The sequence below is a fragment of the Budorcas taxicolor genome, chromosome 1 (genome assembly GCF_023091745.1).
Source record: "Budorcas taxicolor isolate Tak-1 chromosome 1, Takin1.1, whole genome shotgun sequence".
Taxonomy (NCBI): Eukaryota; Metazoa; Chordata; class Mammalia; order Artiodactyla; family Bovidae; genus Budorcas; species Budorcas taxicolor.
The window spans coordinates 38,569,168-38,589,886 of NC_068910.1; the positions used below are offsets into that span (position 1 = coordinate 38,569,168).

The 20,719-nt window shown below is 39.9% G+C and overlaps 1 protein-coding gene across 2 annotated transcripts in view; it reads right to left on the minus strand.

The window, feature by feature from the left end:
• Nucleotides 1-225: 225 nt before the first annotated feature.
• Nucleotides 226-20,719, minus strand: part of SUMF1 (sulfatase modifying factor 1) — a 98,300-nt gene continuing 77,806 nt past the window's right edge. For both annotated transcript variants that reach the window (XM_052639028.1, XM_052639021.1), the window contains 2 exons: nucleotides 14,688-14,747; nucleotides 226-1,328 (listed from right to left, as the gene is read on the minus strand). In XM_052639028.1, coding sequence (XP_052494988.1) covers nucleotides 1,218-1,328; nucleotides 14,688-14,747 — 171 coding nt within the window. In that variant the 3' untranslated portion in view covers nucleotides 226-1,217. The remainder of the gene's footprint in view (nucleotides 1,329-14,687; nucleotides 14,748-20,719) is intronic.

Sequence of the window (20,719 nt, forward strand, 5' to 3'; positions counted from 1 at the left end):
AACAGCCTTGTGTTTTGGAATAAACACTCCCACAAATTATTCCCATATCAAAGTTATCAAGCAGCTAATCGATGTGAAAGTTTTCTAGCAAACAAAACACATGCATATCTAAAAGACTTTTTACATTAAAAAACACGTACATCTCACATCGCACAAAGTCATTTTTTAAAAAGAAGACATTAATAGAGTGAAATAGAAAAGGAACCAACAAGAGGGAAGGCTGATTTAGCAGATACCAGTTTATTCGACATAGTGCATGATCCAAAGCATGGGATACTCCACAGACAACAGGATTTCCTACCTCCCTATTACAAAATACTGGATACCTTGAATATAGTTGATTCAAGGTTCCTGCTCCTTTTCTCCTACATCTAGAATTAAACAGGTTTCTCTGTGTAACACACAGTTCACATTCACCGAAGGCTTTGGGGAGAGGGGGAAAATAGGGCTTACAGCTGCCCCCCAAACCAAAGGCACTTAATGTTAAAAGATAAAGCACAGTAGAGTCACCCCACAGACATTCCTGCATGTTCCGATGGCTGAACTTGAGCGCGCCATCGCTGGCCCAAGTGGGATTTGTCATAACAATGTAAAGACACTGATTTCCTTGAAAAAGCAAAGTGCGGTATGAATATAAAGACTCATCCCCACCACCCCACCCTATTCTTTTCTGAAAATAATACATAAGAGAACAACTATTTTACATGACTAATATCACCCGAGGTTCACACATGGGGAAAAAATAGCTAAAAAATCATCTGTCATAAATTCTCACTATGAAATCACAATAGAATCTGATATATCCAGAGGATCTGCGAGTTGGCAGTGAGCCTCAGACATCACGCTGTGCAGATGAACTCACTGGACAGATGAACTCACTGAGGCCCTAGAAGGTCAACACTGGGACCCTGGGGTCTATCCCCATGGGCAGACCCTGGGTAGAACACAGGACCCTGAAGCCTAGCTCAGGATGCCCTCCACCTCCTTCCTCTTTAAAACACTCTCAAAAGTAACACATGAAACACATCACACAATAAAGCGCACGTGCCGATGCAGGTCAGCGATTTGGTCTCGCCATTCGGTTCCTTTGGCCACTGGGCAGGCATGTAACCCACCTTGGGGTGGGAATTCTTCACACCAGGTTGTTCAGCCTTCTGAGGGAAGCCGTGTGCAGAGTAGACACGACTGCTCGGATTCGGGAAGGCTCTTTTTGGCTCTTAGCCCATGGTGGGCAGGTGGTCAGCTGCACAACGGAATCCCAGATTCGAAGCGGAGCTGTCGGGTGTGTTCTGGCTTCGAGCAGCACAGCGATACCTGTAGCAGTAAGACTTTGCAGAGAGAACCAGACAGGTGAGTGCTCTTGGACTCTCGATTGAAGGCTCTCAACTGTCAGATTCATGTGGTAACCAACTACCAGCTATGGAGAGTTATGCCAACTTGTAAACAGTGCCTCCCCTATAGGCACCCACCCCATGCATATGGAATATGTAGGTTTCAAAAAAGGTACCACATTTAGAGTTCACCAATGTCCTTTACATTATAAACTTGACACAGATATAATACAAAGATGTTGCTGTCAACATTACTTAGAATAGTCAAAAACCATGAAACAAGTACTGGTTACTTAAGTTGGGCCACATCCAGAAGTTGGACTAGTAAGTAGCCACTCAAGGCATGTTTTCATGGAACATTTAATGACACAGGAATGTCTCAGGATACAATGTTAAATGAAAAAGTTAGGATACGAAACCATATATGTAGTGTGATCTCAACCTAGATCATCATGTATGCCAAAGAAAAACAGATCGAAAGATTCAAAATGCACCAGAATCTGAATGGTGTCTGTGTGAGTCACTCAGTCGTGTCTGACTCTTTGAGACTCCATGGAATGTAGCCTGCCAGGCTTCTCTGTCCATGGGATTCTCTAGGCAAGAATACTGGAGTGGGTTATCATTTCCTTCTCCAGCGGTTCTTCTCAACCCAGGAATCGAACCTGGGTCTCCTGCCTTACAGGCAGGTTCTTTACTGACTGAACTATGAGGGAAACCCTCAGGCAGTGGAGTTTCAAATTTCTGATAAGTACTACTTTAATAATTTGAAAAGTTATCTTTACATTTAGAATAGTATTTGCCATGAAACCAAGTAATAAAGCTAAATGGCAATTGAGACAATATTAATTAAGAACAACATTAAGATACAACTTAATATACAGCAAGTTGGCAAAAATTAAATTGCAAACCCAGGAACATCAAGAGTAGGAAACGCTGTGAAAAACACTTTTTTCTTAATACATTGCTTTTGGTGTTTAAATCACAATAATTCATAAAGCTATATATTTTTGTGTGGGGATTTGTTTTGTATTGTTTTATAAGCACAGACTATGATATATATATACAAACATAGACATCAAGTTCTCCAACCAAAGTTCAAGTCACCTTCATCACATATTTTTATTCACATTTGATTATAATAGCACAGAGGAACTAAATGAGTTACCCTAGATGACACATTTGTTCAAAGAAGTAGAATTCAAACCCAGATCTAACTGTGGCATGCTTGCTTCCCTAGCAAGATGGAAAGGTATATCACATCTCATGCTTCTTTCCCACCCCTGATAAATTCTCCTGCATGTGCACAGATACTCACAAATAAGAGAGTCTAACTTATTCCTGGCCACCTACTAGATATTCAGTGAATAACCAAAAGATGAGTTGATTTAAACACTTCAAAAGCTTCCATATTCCAAAAATAACCATGCCAGGAACTCTTAGGTCCTAAGATTATGCTTTAATCCAAAATAACAGAGAACGAAAATAAACTAGGTACCCAATGTTTGAAAAGCATCAACTCTGAGTGAACCCTGTGAAATTAAAGTCCCTGCTGCTGGTTAAAGAAACTGAGCAAAGAATCATTTAGTGTATACTCTGGAATTCATGAAGGAGAGATAATTTGTGGAGGGGAAAATAGGTCAGCATGATAAAAGTCGTCCCCCCCCCCCTTAATTCTTATTATTCTCCTTTCTCTCACAAAAGTTGAATGTTTCTAATCTTCATAAAAATTATCTCTAAAAGCTGACAAAGAAATTGGAACCCTTCGCTGGAGCACTTCTACCATAGAAAGAAAAAAACAAAAGACATGCTTTTCTTTTACAGATAGTGAAACAATAGCAACCAATTTTCTCATTTTCCCCACCACCAGCGAGGAATATAACACTATTACCAATATTCAGGCAGGCAGAGGGACAATGAATAAAAAGTATGCTTGAAATAATGAAAAAGTTGATGGCATCTGCTACGACCTGTGACTGGGATGCAATGGCAGCTCCAAACTGGCTAGAGGTGACCATGCAGGAAGACACAGCAGAAGCTCTGCTATATGCAGGCCTTACTCTTCGGGCTGCTGTGAAGCAAAGTGCTTTGGCATTTCTAGAATCAAGGTCCTGTGGATAATGCAGGGCCCCATGCTACCACTGTCTGTGGTGGCTTCCACACTGAAGCAAGAATGCAGTTCAGGGGGAGGCAGGCAGTCAAGTAGGGACAGTCATGTTCCAAAACTGTACCACATATGACAAAAAAAAAAAAAAACAGTCAAGTGTTTCCTGACTGCCTTCAGCGTACACTGTCTGGCTGGAGCTCACAGGCTGGTTGAGGAAACAATGATTACACGTCAAAAAGGCAAAACAGCCTGGGGTTAAAAGAATCTGGGGCTATTGCTAATTCAGGGGAAGAAATGGTGGCTTGTGGATGTCTACGTTTTTAGGAATGATTTTTGGAAGGCAGAACTTGGTCAGAGTGGGACTTATCTAAGGTCTTCTGACTGGGGCTTCCCAAGTGGCTCAGTGATAAAGGACCTGCCTGCCAACATAGGAGAGGCAGGTTCGATCCCTGAGTCAGGAAGATCCCTTGGAGAAGGAAATGGCAATTCACTCCAGTATTCTTGCCTTGTAAATCCCATGGACAGAGGAGCCTGGCAGGCTATAGTCCATGGGTCGCCATGACTTAGCGACTAAATAATAACAACTTCTGACTTGAGGATATAGAGAATACCTGGAGAACTGACTTAAATATCTTTTTCCAGGTCACAAAAACAGAGATTCCGATTCAGTAAGACTGGTCTGGGGTCCAAGAATCTGCATTTCTAACCAGCCTGTAGGTGCTGCTCATGCTATCAGCCCATGAGCTACAGATCAAGTAGCACAGATTTACAGGACTTAGAAAGGAGGAAAGAAGGTGTGTTAAGTGGAGAAAACAATGATGTCAGAGGCATGAAAATGGAAAAATTCAGGTAAGTGAAGAGAACACCAAAGCCATAGGCTGATGGCATCAAAGCACAGTTTATTTATTCATTAAATATTTGACAGTTTACCACACGCTAGATGCTGCTATTCTAGGCAAGAGGGATACAATGCAGAACAAGACAGTTCAGTTCAGTTCAGTTCAATCGCTCAGTCATGTCTGACTCTTTGCAACCTCATAGACTACAGCACGCTAGGCTTCCCTGTTCATCACCAACTCCTGGAGTTTCCAACCATCTCATCCTCTGTTGTCCCTTTCCCCTCCTGCCCCCAATCCCTCCCAGCAGCAGGGTCTTTTCAAATGAGTTAGCTCTTTGCATCAGGTGGCCAAAGTATTGGAGTTTCAGCTTCAACATCAGTCTTTCCAATGAACACTCAGGACTGATCTCTTTTAGGATGGACTGGTTGGATCTTCTTGCAGTCCAAGGCACTCTCAAGAGTATTCTCCAACACCACAGTTCAAAAGCATCAATTCTTCAGCACTCAGCTTTCTGCACAGTTCAGCTCTCACAATCAAACATGACTACTGGAAAAACCATAGCCTTGAGTAGGCAGACCTTTGTTGGCAAAGTAATGTCTCTGCTTTTTAACATGCTGTCTAGGTTGGTCACAACTTTCCTTTCAAGGAGTAAGCGTCTTTTAATTTCATGGCTGCAGTCACCATCTGTGGTGATTTTGGTGCCCCCCAAAAAGTCTGTCACTGTTTCCCCATCTATTTGCTGTGAAGTGATGGGACCAGACGCCATGATCTTAGTTTTCTGAATGAATGTTGAGGTTAAGCCAACTTTTTCACTCTCCTCTTTCACTTTCATCAAGAGGCTCTTTAGTTCTTCTTCACTTTCTGCCATAAGGATGGTGTCATCTGCATATCTGAGGTTATTGATATTTCTCCCAGAAATCTTGATTACGGCTTGTGCTTCATTCAGCCCAGCATTTCTCATGATGTACTCTGCATATACGTTAAATAAGCACGGTGACAATAAACAGCCTTGACATACTCCTTTTCCTATTTGGAACCAGTCTGTTCCATGTCCAGTCCTAACTGTTGCTTCCTGACCTGAATACAGATTTCTCAAGAGGCAGGTCAGGTGGTCTGGTATTCCTAACTCTTTCAGAATTTTCCAGTTTATTGTGATCCACACAGTCAAAGGCTTTGGCATAGTCAATAAAGCAGAAATAGATGCTTTTCTGGAACTCTCCTGCTTTTTCGATGATCTAGCAGATGTTAACAATTTGATCTCTGGGTCTTCTGCTTTTTCTAAACCCAGTTTGGACATATGGAAGTTCATGGTTCATGTACTGTTGAAGCCTGGCTTGGAGAATTTTGAGCATTACTTTGCCAGCATGGGAGATGAGTGCAATTGTGTGGTAGTTTGAGCATTCTTTGGCATTGCCTTTCTTAGGGACTGGAATGGAAACTGACCTTTTCCAGTCCTGTGGCCATGCTGAGTTTTCCAGATTTGCTGACATATTGAGGGCAGTACTTTCACAGCATCATCGTTTAGGATCTGAAATAGCTCAACTGGAATTCCATCACCTCCACTAGCTTTGTTCATAGTGATGCTAAGGCCCACTTGACTTCACATTCCAGGATGTCTGGCTCTAGGTGAATGACCACACCATCGTGGTTATCTGGGTTATGAAGATCTTTTTTGTATAGTTCTTCTGTGTATTCTTGCCACCTCTTCTTAATATCTTCTGCTTCTGTTAGGTCCCTACCATTTCTGTCTTTATTGAGCCCACCTTTGCATGAAATGTTCCCCTAGTATCTCTAATTTTCTTGAAGAGATCTCTAGTCTTTCCCATTCTGTTGTTTTCCTCTATTTCTTTGCGTTGATCACCGAGGAAGGCTTTCCTATCTCTCCTTGCTATTCTCTGGAACTCTGCATTCAAATGGGTATATCTTTCCTTTTCTCCTTTGCTTTGGCTTCTCTTCTTTTCACAGCTATTTGTAAGGCCTCCTCAGACAGCCATTTTGCTTTTTTGCATTTCTTTTTCTTGGGGATAGTCTTGCTTCCTGTCTCCTGTGCAATGTCACAAACCTCTGTCCATAATTCTTCAGACACTCTGTCTATCAGATCTAGGCCCTTAAATCAATTTCTCACTTCCACTGTATAATTGTTAGGGATTTGATTTAGGTCATACCTGAATGGTCCAGTGGTTTTCCCTACTTTCTTCAATTTAAGTCTGAATTTGGCAATAACGAGTTCATGATCTGAGCCACAGTCAGCTCCCAGTCTTCTTTTTGCTGACTGTAGAGAGCCTCTCCATCTTTGGATGCAAAGAATATAATCAATCTGATTTTGGTATTGACCATCTGGTGTAGAGTCTTCTCTTGTGTTGTTGGAAGACAGTGTTTGCTATGACCACTGCATTCTCTTGGCAGAACTCTGTTAGCCTTTTCCCTGCTTCATTCTGTACTCCAAGGCCAAATTTGCCTGTTACTCCAGGTAGGTCTTGACTTCCTACTTTTGCATTCCAGTCCCCTATAATGAAAAGGACATCTTTTGGGGATGTTAATTCTAGAAGGTCTTGTGGGTCTTCATTAGAACTGTTCAACTTCAGCTTCTTCAGCATTACTGTTCGGGGCACAGTCTTGGTTTACCATTAATATTAAATGGTTGTCCTTGGAAACAATCAGAGATCATTCTGTCATTTTTGAGATTGCATCCAAGTATTGCATTTCAGACTCTTTTGTTTACTATGAGGGCTACTCCATTTCTTCTAAGGGATTCTTGCCCAGAGTAGTAGACATAATGGTCATCTGCATTAAATTCACCCATTCCAGTCCATTTTAGTTTGCTGATTCCTAGAAAGTCCATGTTCACTCTTGCCACCTCCTGTTTGATCACTTCCAATTTGCCTTGATTCCAGGACCTAGCATTCCAGGTTCCTATGCAGTATTGCTCTTTACAGCATCAGACCTTGCTTCCATCACCAGTCACATCCACACCTGGGTGTTGTTTTTGCTTTGGCTCCGTCTCTTCATTCTATCTGGAGTTATTTTTCCACTGATCTCCAGTAACATACTGGGCACCTCCCGACCTGGGGAGTTTATCTTTCAGTGTCCTATCTTTTTGCCTTTTCATACTTTTCATGGAGTTCTCAAGGCAGGAATACTAAAGTGGTTTTCAATTTCCTTCTACAGTAGACCACATTTTGTCAGAACTCTCCATCATGACCCATCCGTCTTGGGCGGCCCTACATGGCACGGCCCATAGTTTCACTGAGTTAGACAAGGTTGTGGTCCATGTGATTAGATTGGTTAGTTTTCTGTGACTGTGGTTTTCAGTCTGTCTGCCCTCTGATGGAGAAGGATAGAGGCTTATTATGGAAGCTTCCTGATGGGATAGACTGACTGAAGGGGATATTGGGTCTTGTTTTGATGGGCAGGGCCATGCTCAGTAAATCTTTAATCCAATTTTCTGTTGATAATGTACCTGTTATCATGAAGCTGACTTATATTCAACAGAGAGTAAATAGTCAGACAATAAATAAATCGATAAATTCAAGAGTGTTTCTGGCAGCAGTCAGCTTGGAAGAAAGTTAAATAGGGAAAGAGGACTAGGCATGACTGGATGCTACTTAGATAAGGTGGCCTGAGAAGGTCCCTCTGAGGAGGCGCAATGGGAGCTGAGCTGCCTAGAGATTTACAGAATGAGAATTCCAATGACTGGTACAGAAAGGAAAAATGATAAAAAGCAGGAAGCATGGGTGGATAAATAGGATGGAGCTACTTTAAAGGCAGTCTTCTCACCAGAAAGAGGAGGTTGGGCTTGACACAGATGGGAACTGTGACAAACATTTTGCTGAAATACTCGCCCAAAAAGGCAAAATTCAAGACTCATTAGCTATTTAAACTTGGACTTCCCTGGTGGCTCAGATGGTAAAGCATCTGTCTACAATTCGGGAGACCTGGGTTCGATCCCTGGGTCGGGAAGATCCCTTGGAGAAGGAAATGGCAATCCACTCCAGTACTATTGCCTGGAAAATCCTATGGACAGAGGAGCCTGGTAGTCTACAGTCCATGGGGTCGCAAAGAGTCGGACACGCTTTTCTAAATCTGCTCCATTTAAATCAGCAGCATCTGCTGCTGCTGCTAAGTCGCTTCAGTCGTGTCCGACTCTGTGAGACCCCACAGACGGAAGCCCATCAGGCTCCCCCGTCCCTGGGATTCTCCAGGCAAGAACACTAGAGTGGGTTGCCATTTCCTTCTCCAATGCATGACAGTAAAAAGTGAAAGTGAAGTCGCTCAGTTGTGTCCAACTCTTAGCGACCCCATGGACTGCAGCCTACCAGGCTCCTCTGTCCATGGGATTTTCCAGGCAAGAGTACTAGAGTGGGTTGACACTGCCTTCTCCAAAATGGGTCTACTACAAAATGGGTCTACATGGGATAATGTCAAAATGCTTCATCCTATCTTTACATGAAAAAGTTAAATGGTAGACGTGGAGATTATTTTAACTGTTACTTTATAATGAACCCAATGCTCTTAATTAAAGGAACTCACTTTGCCTGTCTTATCTGACTTCTTTGGCTTAACCCACTTCCTAACTAAAACAAAAGCACTCATTAGCTTTCCTGTAGGCCTTAGATATCTTATGTTGTAAAGATGATAATTCTCTTGCCAGCATCTGAACAGTTATGCATTTGCTGGGCTTCCCTGGTGGCTCAAATGGTAAAGAATCTGCCTGCAATGCAAGAGACCCGGATTCAACTCCTGGGTCGGGGAGATTCCCTGGAGACGGGAATGGCAACGCACTCCAGCATTCTTGCTTGGAAAATTCCATGGATAGAGGAACTGGCAGGCTACAGTCCATGGGGTCACAAGGAGCAGGATTGAGCGACTTCTACTTTACTTTTTGGGCTCCTCCAGTGACTCAGCGGTCAAGAATCCACCTGCAATGCAGGAGGCACAGGAGACACGGGTTAAATCCCTGGGTTGGGAAGATGCCCTGGAGAAGGGCATGGCAATCCACACCAGTATTCTTGCCTGAAGAATCCCTTGGACCAAGGAGCCTGGTGAGCTACAGTCCACAGGGCTGCAAAGAACTGGACATGACTGCAACAACTTAGCATGCATGCATTTGCTACATAAATAGGAAAATTATTTGCTATATAAATGGGAAAGGTGAGGCACTATCTCTGGTGACAAGCGTTAAGGTTAGGGTTAGGATTAGGTCTTTGTTGAATGGCACAGTTCTATATGCAACCTATCCCTCAGATTATATAACAAATTACTTTAAAATTAGGTGTTCATATGCCACAAAATACAGGCTGTAGCAACGTTAACAAAATGTGCCTGCCTGGAACACTGTGGTCGGAAAAGATGCTTATGGTGTATAAGAGATTTTGCTTATAGCCATACTTGAAGACCTTGGTACATACAGCATAATTCCATTTGGGGAAGAAAAATTAAAACTGCACCAAAAAATTGAGTAGAATACTATCAATATATTCTTTAGAAAGCAAGGTAGATTATTTTTTCATTTTTATGTTTATTATTTATTTTCTAATTTTTATAGAATGAAAATGTTTTGCTTATATAACAAAAAAAAAGCTTAAAATAAGTGATAAAAAGAGCTACTCTTCCACTGGATCACAGCAATACCTAAACTCTTCCATTTACCTAAATGATAACGAAGTAAACCCTAAAAAGCAAGTCTCACTACAAGTTACTGTTGAAAAGGTCAGGACGATCACATGAGAAAACACTCAATTCACAATATCATTGCATTTTAAATGTACTCATTCACTCAGCAAACACTTATTAATATAAGTACTTCATTGTAAATTCCAGTAATGGACAACTAATGAAATACATAATCAAAGAGGAAAATGGCCTGATTTTATATGTCCTCATTGCTCTTTCTTTCTTTCCAACTCTACTTTTAGCATCAAAAATGGTTATTAATGATGTTAGGACTTTGAGTGGCTAAAATATAGGTCATTTTATTAATTAAGAACAGAGGTAGTGGTGAGGACCTGTTTTAGCCCCATTTCATCAAAATAGCTAATTACTGTGTGGAATTGATCTGGATAGCTGCACTCAGCACGTGAGCCTGGATTCAAGAACAATCCATTTAAGATAATGGCTTACTAGCCTTGGGGCACTGGAGTCAAGTGGGATGGCAATATGGCTTTCATGAGAGGAAGAGGTTTAGGTATAAAGAATAGTTTTGAGGCATCTGTAGCTCATTAAGAACAAAATGATTGCAGAAAAATGACACAGTAGAACCCAGGTCTCTCAATTTCCCATCCACTGCCCTTGTCAGTACACTTGATCAACTCCTTCTGCTAGTAATCTTGGTGTAAAATGGTGGGGTTGTGGGGGCAGCAAGTAGAATTTCCTCAGTGTTGTGAGTTAGGCTCTAAAGATGTCACGGGAATTAATCTAACAACTTCAAAAACAACTATATTTCTTGAGTTCTTACTATGTGAACTGTTCTAAAATCTTCACACGTATTAAGTGACTTAATCCTTCTAATAACCCTGAGGTAGGTATTATTATATGTGCATCATATATACAAGAAAAAAAATGAGGCACAAGTATGGTAATGGTGTTCCTAAGACCACATGGCTTATAGCCATGAATCTAGGATTAGAGTTCTTTCAATTCCATTCTAGAATCTGTGCTCTTAACACCATGTTGACTCACAGTTGTTCTTCTGTGCTCTCTTATCCTTACTGAAGGCATACTTTGGACGGACTCTCAAAAAGTCAGAAATAATCATCAGTGCTTACTTTAGTCATGCAGACTGCCCCTGATAATGATCAAAAATAAGTCACCTTCTAATTAAGGTGATTTTTTTTCAAAATGAATTAACTATTCTTTTTATTGATTTTCTTTCTTTTACTGATTTTCACCTTTGCCATAAGAATTATTTCTAGGATTCTGCCTATCTAGTTAGTAGTTCACTTGCTGGTTCTTTATTCAGAAGAGAAGATGGAGGGGAGACAATCTTAATAAAGATGATTATTAAGAATGATGGCACTGTTTGGAAAGAATTATGTCCTCCAAGTTCTTATGTTTGAAGCCCTAACCCCTGGTACCTCAGAATGTGACTGTTTGGAGGTAGGATTTTAAGGTGATAATTACATTAAAAGTAAGCTGTTAGGATGGTCCTTCATTCAATCTGAGTGGCATTCTTGTAAGAAGAGGAGATTAGGACATGAAGACCCCTGCATGCACGGAGGAGAGACCTTACAAGAACACAGACAGAAGGCTGTCATCTTTAAACCAAGGAGTGAGACCTCAAGAAAACAGACTGGTAACACCTGAATCTTGGACTTCTAGCCTCCAGAACTGTGAGAACATAAATTTTTATTGTTTTAAAAAAAAAACAACAACAATAAAAACAAACAATGATGGCATTAGCAGCAACTAACTTACTGAGTCTTTACCATGAGCTAGGCATGTATGCACATACATTTGTTTGGTACATTTGTTCCTCATAAAAACCTTACAGTAGCTGCAATTATGATGCACATTTTACATATGTGAAAACTGAGACTTAGAAAGATTAAGTAATTTGTCTAAAGTTACAGGCAAAAACTAGCAAAGAGAAGTTAACAGAATTCCAACCCAGATCTAATTCTAGACTCCACAGTTTAATGCACTCACTCTACCTAGTGGCAGTTAAAGCTGTCACTCTTAATCTAGTGGCAAGAATAAGCACTCTGAAGGTAATTCACAATCAACACTGTGCTATTTCCTTGACCTCGCCAAAATAACCAGACTGAGGTTACATACCTACATCATTTACAATTAATTTGACTGAGATCCTAGAGTTGCCACTTCTCTGTGGAAAACCTTGTGGTTCCCACTCAGTTTTTGCCACTCTGCTATTCTCTCTTCTGGAACACTCTCTCCATCCCTCTGATCCTGACTAAATTAAAACTTATCCTTAAAGGTGACTAAGAAAAGTTACAGATGTGTAATATAAACTCTAAATCAACTACAAAAATTTTAAAACAAAGAGTTAAAGCTAATAAGCCAAAGAAGAGACAATGAAGTGATTAAAACAACTTAATGCAAAAAAGTTTTAAAAACAAGAGAGAGAGCAAATGGAAAAGAACAGATGAGACAAAGAGAAAAACAAATCTCAAGACGGCAAATTTAAACCCAACCATGTTGGGTTTAATTATGTTAAATGTAAATGGTCTAAACAGCAAGTGAAAATGCAAAGATTATGTGAATAAATTCATTAACTCAGATGAAATGGATTCATTCCTTGAAAGACACAAACTCCCAAAGATTAATCAATAACAAACAAATAAACTTACCATATTAACAGACTAAAAAAGAAAAACCACATAAACATCTCAATAGCTTCAAAGAAACATCTGGCAAAATCCACATCCATTTCTGATAAAAACTCTCAAAAATCTAAGACTAGAAGGAAAGCTGCTCAAGCTGGTAAAGGGCAGCTTTGAAAACACTATAGCTTATATCATAGCTAATTTTGAAAAGCTGAATGTCTTTCTTCTAAGATCAAAAATTAGGTAAGACTGTTGTACTTATCACTCCTATTCAACAATATACTGGAGGTTCTAGCCAGAGAGAAATACAGCAAGAGAAAGTAATAAAAGATATCCAAATTAAAAAGGAAGAAGTAAAACTGTCTATGCTCCCAGTTGGTATAACCACTTATGTAGAAAATACAATAGAATCTACAAAAACATTACTAATACAGATGAGTTTAACAAGGTTACACAACACAAATATACAAAAATCAACTCTGCCATGTAACTGTATTTATTAAAAACATGTATTGGGATAAAAGATATTTTAAAAGCATAAACTAAGAAGCTTATAAAAATTTAAAACATTTAAAATAAGCAAGCAAAATGAAATGGTAAAGTAGACATATTTATATGTGTGGCACTGGAATATTCTGGTGTTCATACTTGAAATGTTTTTTAGAAGTTTCATTTACTCCACTTATCTGTGAAGGAAAAACCTTTTGGTCCTCAGTTCTTATAGAGTAAATGGATTATCAATTTAGAAAAGTGCCATATGTCAGAGACATAACTGGTGGCAACTAGAGTTTTGAACTACTGCTGTGCAAAAAGAGATTCACCTGTTTTTCATGGAAGTCTGGTTCCCCAGCAAGAGGATTCAGATACACCTGCAGTAACAGCTTGAATCAGAGAAAAAAAATCTGGGACTACAGACAGATGGGTACATGAACATTTTAAACTACTCGAATGGCCTAGGGCAATGCTTTTAATTTAAAATTAGAATTTTAAAGATAAATTTGTCTACATCTTGTTATAAAGATAGGTATAAAGCATAGTTTGAATCAACTCTGAAATTCCATCTAAATGATTATATTAAAAATTCTAAGAAATGAAGAAGACACACACACATATGAACTCTCTCATACACATAATTTAAAGAGAATCTTTTTAGGCCAGTGGTTCCCAAACTTTGATGTATGTTATGATCACCTTGACAGCTTTAAAATCCTGATGTCCAGGTCATAATACAGAAAAATTAAATCAGGATAAGGTGAGTGAGCAAACAGGCGTCAGTACTTTTTATAGATCCCAGATGATTCTAATGTGCAATAAAGTTTGAGAACCATTATTTTAAGGCAAAGTTTGACAATGCCTCGATTATCAAATTAATAACTTAATTTGGAGCCATTACAGGGTATTTTAAGTCTCTAACTGCCTAGACTGACTGAATTATCATAGGATGCTTCATGGAGGAACAATCTGCGAAATGCCATCTTTGCATAGGGATAGAAAGACAGAAGTTGAAGTGCTGGAGACACTAAAAATACATGACTTAAAGAAAAAAAGGGAGAGGCGTGCTATTCAATTTCTGAACTCCTTAAAAAAGGCTACTCATGAAACACTGAGTCACTTCTACTAGCCAAGGACAACTGTCTCTGACACTGACATTACAGCCCAAAGAGAAAAAGCATTCTCTGAGATTAATGTTTATTCTACAAAGCACATTCTATATACCAAGAACATTTGGGATGTTTCCATTTCGATATACCACAATCTACCCAACATCTATAATTCTTACCTTAATAGCAATAGAGAAGCCAAAAAAATCTCTGGAGCCTCAAATAAATTAAGGGTGTGGTTCCAGACTTCCATGATGGAAAAGGTATACAGTCCACCCAGATTCGTGGGACAACAAAGATCTCTCAAAGGGTCACAAAACAACAGATGGAATATGGTTGACAACAGACCATTTATAATCTCTGCTTCTTGCATCACTTATTGCCATGCCTGTGCCCAAACTTATTTGTTTTTCTTGCTTTGATGGAGATGTATTAATAGACATGGATGGGACATTTGGGGGTTAATGATTACAATGAACCCATAAACCTGCTGTTGTAACACCAAAGCAGAGGTTAGTGACTCAACTTACTTTATGGCACATGTAGGATCCACCTTTCTTCACCCGGTCTTTCCCAGAAGGGGGGCCTTTCTGTGGATGAAAAGAAGAGAACTCATTAGCTCAGATAGTACAGCTGCCCCTCCAAGGACAGAGAGAGAGAGTGTGTTAATCACTCAATTGTGTATGACTTTTTGCAACACCACAGACTATAGTCCACCAGGATCCTCTGTCCACGAGAATTCTCCAGGCAAAAATACTGGTATGGGTAGTCATTTCCTTCTCCATCCTCAGAGCATTTATTTTAATCCAGCCAGCTCTCTCATGGTTGCCTAAATGGGGCACATGCTTTTCTGTCCCTCGGTCTTGCATCTGCACCCATGCACCTTCTCGAATGCCTTCCAAATCCTATATCCTCTGAGGTCCAGCTCAAGTTCCCACTCTTCGATGAACTCTGTGACTACCTTAAGCAACCCAAACCCCTACAGGGTTTCCTTCCTAGATGACTAATAGGCTGCCTGGCAACATCTCTTACATCAGTTTCTCATGCTGACAGGCAACTTTATCCTGCATTATAACTGGCCTGCAGACCTAGAGTGGCAAGCCTCTTTGAGTTATGTTTTTAAAATCCTACTCTGCAACATCTTATAAACCCTTTCCTAGCTGAATAAATAGATATAATTTTTCTCTCCAAAAAAAATTTAGGTCAGGTTTACTGAGGTATAATTTATATAAACTTATACTTCTACAACGCTTAAATGTACACTTCTAATGAGTTTTGACAAATGTATAATCATATAACAACCATCACAATCAAAACAAAGAATGTAGTTTATCTTTTTCAAAAACATTTATATAGTGCTTATTATGAACCAAGTAGGGCTCTAAGTATTTTGCAAGTATTAACTCACGTGACTTCTGTAACAACTTCTGATATTAAGCAAGTGTCAGAATGAGGATTCACCCTGAGACAGCCTGGTTCCAGAGCTTAGAGACCAAGAGTATAGGAAACTGAATGGTGGCTTCCACTATAATGAGAACTGAAACCAGAAAGAGCAAGCCGAGATGTAAGACTATTTTTTCTAAAGAGGGCTTTGGAAAAACTGCAACAGAAATGAACGCTGTAAAGTTTTTGTTGCCAGGGTCAAAAGCCTCATGATTAGGTTGGCCATGCAAAGAGTATCTGGGAGCTACCAGTAAACTCCTACAAACCAGAAACACATCTGGGAAGTCTGAGAGGGATAAGAGTTTTGTGTTTTTCCCTTGTTATACAAAAACAACCAATGATACAGATGTGGAAAATTCTTAAAGAGATGGGAATACCAGACCACCTGACTTGCCTCTTGAGAAACCTATACGCAGGTCAGGAAGCAACAGTTACAACAACAGACATGAAACAACAGATTGGTTCCAAATAGGACAAGGAGTACGTCAAGGCTGTATATTGTCACCCTGCTTATTTAACTTATATGCAGAGTACATCATGAGGAATGCTGGGCTGGAGGAAGCACAAGCTGGAATCTAGACTGACACGAGAAATATCAATAACCTCAGATATGCAGATGATACCACCCTTATGCAGAAGGTGAAGAGGAACTAAAAAGCCTCTTGATGAAAGTAAAAGAGGAGAGTGAAAAAGTTGGCTTAAAGCTCAACATTCAGAAAATGAAGATCACGGCATCTGGTCCCATCACTTCATGGGAAATAGATGGGAAAACAGTGGAAACAGCATCAGACTTTATTTTCTTGGGCTCCAAAATCACTGCAGATGGTGATTGCAGCCATGAAATTAAAAGACACTTACTCCTTGGAAGAAAAGTTATAACCAACCTAGATAGCATAATAAAAAGCAGAGACATTACTTTGCCAACAAAGGTCCGTCTAGTCAAGGCTATGGTTTTTCCAGTGGTCATGTATGGATGTGAGAGTTGGACTGTGAAGAAAGCTGAGCGCCGAAGAATTGATGCTTTTGAACTGTGGTGTTGGAGAAGACTCTTGAGAGTCCCTTGGACTGCAAGGAGATCCAACCAGTCCATCCTAAAGGAGATCAGTCCTGGGTGTTCATTGGAAGGCCTGATGCTAAAGCTGAAACTCCAATACTTTGGCCACCTCATGAGAAGAGTTGACTCATTGGAAAAGACCCTGATGCTGGGAGGGATTGGGGGCAGGAGGAGAAGGGGACGACCGAGGATGAAGGGCTGGATGGCATCACCGACTCGATGGACATGAGTTTGAGTAAACTCCAGGAGTTGGTGACGGACAGGGAGGCCTGGTGTGCTGTGATTCATGGGGTCACAAAGAGTCGGGACACGACTGAGCGACTGAACTGAACTGAACTGAACTGAACAGTGCTTCTTATTTCAGTTTTCTTTTTTCTTTCAAAGTGTGAGTTACTTAGTCATGTTCAACTCTTTTCATTCTCATGGACTGTAGCCCACCAGGCTCCTCTTGCCCATGTGATTCTCCAGTCAAGAATACAGGAGTGGGTATGCCATTCCCTTCTCCAGGGGATCTTCTTGACCCAGGGATCAAAACCAGGTCTCCTGCATTGCAGGCAGATTCTTTATACTGTGTGAGCCAACATGAAATCTCAGTTCTCCTTTTCCTTGTCAAAGGCCCAGATCTAAGTGGCAGAACCTAAAAGAACCATGTTTTCTCCAAGCATAGTTAATACGCTGATTGGAAAACAGTACGTTATTGTTTTCCAAGAAAACAACTTGTGAGCAGAACTTCATGTTTTTTTCAAAGCATTTTCATGTACTTAAAAATTGTCAAAGACCAAGTCACTGGCCATCGTTCATTCCATTGCAAGGCCAAAGTTATTTCCATGCCCTTAACTGCTTTATGTTACACGGTTAAACTTTTATTGATTACAAATGGGCAAGCTATAAATGAGAAGAACTACAGCTGAAAATAATGACTTCACACCACAGCATCCTTTCCAGGAATATCTGGAATCCGACAGCCATTACAACAGAATCTGCTTGGTGAGTTTATTATTGTATAAAAGTAGCATAATCACCCAGAATTCACCAAAGCAGAGATGAAAGCATTTATAACTGTGCTGGTATCCAACAGAATGGCCACTCTCTCCTACATTAAATTTCTTTCTTGGGGATTCTTGCATTGCACTGCTTTGGGTGGTTCTCTGCATGCTGGGTTATAATGTACCAAATGACAGTCTAAATTCTGATTAAAGTTGCTCACAGTATATGCTGGCATGCAAGATTCAATTCTTTTCTCAAGTTAGATCCAAGAACAAGAAGGAGCTGATTTGCTAACAGGAAGGAGTGAGAACAAAATAGTTCCCTTTCATCAGCATCTCATATGAACCAAATCTTCAATCAATAAAAATGACATTCGACAAAGTGACACACAAGTCCTAATGAGAGTCACCCCAGGCTGATAAGACCACAGCAGTTAATACAGTCCTGTAGGTAACTGCTCAGCTGATCCTTATAAATAAAACTATTTTTGCCAGAAAACATGATGCAGGATTATAGGATTAGCTACATCTGAAATGCTTACCACTTTGCAAAATAAACAAAAAAAAAAAACAGAAAAATTACTAGCAGTGTATAACGAGTTGAATAGTGCCTCCTCCCTCAAGTTCATGGTCACCCAAAGCCTCAGCACATGACCAAATTTGGAAATAGGGAGCATGCACATTTGTAAATTTTGTGTTAGTTAAGGTAAAGTCATATTGGATTATGGTGAGCTCTGAATCCAGTGACTGGTGTCCTTGTAACAGGAGGAAAGGACACAGAGAAGGTCATGTGAAGATGGAGGCAGAGACTGGGCTGATATAGCTACAAGCCAAAGAATGCCAAGGGTTCCGGGGAACTGCCAGAAGCTAGGAAGAGACAAGGGAGGATTCTAGAGACTCTGAAGGGAATATGGCCCTGCCAGGACCTTGGTCTCAGACTTCTAACCACCAAAATTTTGAGAGAATAAAATTTGTTTATTCAAGCCACCAAGTTTGTGGTAATTTGTTACAGCAACCCTAGGAAACTAACATAAAGGGAAAATGCCTCCATTTCTTTTTGCTGAAGAAAGGATCAATAAATCAAAATTAACATCATCTCTCACAGTCAAGTCTGTTGTTGTTTAGTTGCCAAGTAGTATCTGATTCTTTCTCAACCCCTGGACTGTAGCCTGCCAGGCTCCCCTGTCCATGGAATTCTCCAGGAGAGAATACTGGAGTGGGCTGTCATTTCCTTCTCCAGGGGATTGTCCCAGACCAGAGATCGAACCTGGGTCTCCTGCATTGAAGGTGGATTTCTTACCAGAGTCACCAGGGAAGCAGGTTAAAACAACTTAAAGGAGCTATAGACTGTAGTGTCTGAATACCTCACCTTTCTGCCTAATACCTGGTAAGAAGAGAGGCTGCCATGCCCGAATGACCTCCACCACTAGTATTCAAGAATCAAAGTAAAAATACACACTGAATACAGAGATATTGCTCAGAAACAGATAAGAACCCATGTGAAAGTTGATGACAGTGTTAAGTTCTTCTATATCTTTGCTGATTTTCTATCTAGTTATACTACCAATTGCTGAAAAATGAGCATAATCATCTCCACTTAAAACTGCAGGTTAGACTATTTTTCCTTTCAGTTTTATCAGTTCTTGCTTCATAGGTTTCAGCTCTTTTCTGAGGCATGCATATTTAGCATTATTACATCCTCTTGGTAGATTGATCTTTTTATCATCAAACAATGCCCTTCCCTGACTCTGGTGATTTTGCTTTGAAGTCTACTTTATACAACATTAAAATAGCCATTCCTGCTGTTTTCTGATTAATGTTTACATAAAACATCTTTTCCCATCATTTTGTTTTCAATCTATTATACCATTATGTTTGAAGTGAGTTTTTTGTAGAACTGTATTTAGTTAGGTTATGTTTTTTAATCCACATTGCCAATGTGCCTTTTAATATTTAGACCATTGCCCTTTCAATGAAATTACTGATATTTTAGGACTTAAGACTGCCATTTTGTTGTTGCTTTTGTCTGTTCTCTACTTTTTGTTTTCTTTTTTCTGCCTTCCTGTGGCAGAAAGATTTCTCTAAAGAAATTCATTCTTATTCACTTCAGTTCAGTTCAGTTCAGTTCAGTTCAGTCGCTCAGTCGTGTCCGACTCTTTGCGACCCCATGAGTCGCAGCACGCCAGGCCTCCCTGTCCATCACCAACTCCTGGAGTTCACTCAGACACACATCCATTGAGTCAGTGATGCCATCCAGCCATCTCATCCTCTGTCATCCCCTTCTCCTCCTGCCCCCAATCCCTCCCAGCATCAGAGTCTTTTCCAACGAGTCAACTCATTGCATGAGGTGGCCAAAGTACTGGAGTTTCAGCTTCAGCATCATTCCCTCCAAAGAAATCCCAGGACTGATCTCCTTCAGAATGGACTGGTTGGATCTCCTTGCAGTCCAAGGGACTCTCAAGAGTCTTCTCCAACACCACAGTTCAAAAGCATTCACTTACAATGCTTAATTACAGTTTTACATATATATTTAGTATATGTATATTAATTAAACATATAACTTAAATATATATTATATAGTATACATTACTGTACAAGTATTAAATATATATAATACTTACTTTATACATATAAAACTGTGATAAGATATAAAATATTAGTCTACTGGTATTATTTCACCAATTCCAGTGAAGTACAGAAAATTTACCTCCCTTTATATCTTTTTAGCTTCCCCTGTTTATAACTGCATTAAATATTTCTTCCAAACATATTTAGAAACACATCAACATCAGTTTCTACTGCAACCATCAAACAAACCTTGGAAATCTTGAGAGGACAGCCTACTATATGTACCCATACTTTTCTTACTATGTTCTTTCTCCCATCCTGATGTTCAAAGGTTCTTTCTTGAATCATTTCCTTTCTGTTTGGGGAACTTCCTTTAGACATTCATTTAGGATAGGTCTGCTGATGACAGATTCTATAGTTTTCCTTCATTTGAAAATGTCTTGATTTTTTTTCTTATTCCTAAAAGACATTTCACTAGATAAAGGATTCTGGGTTGGCAGTTATCAACACA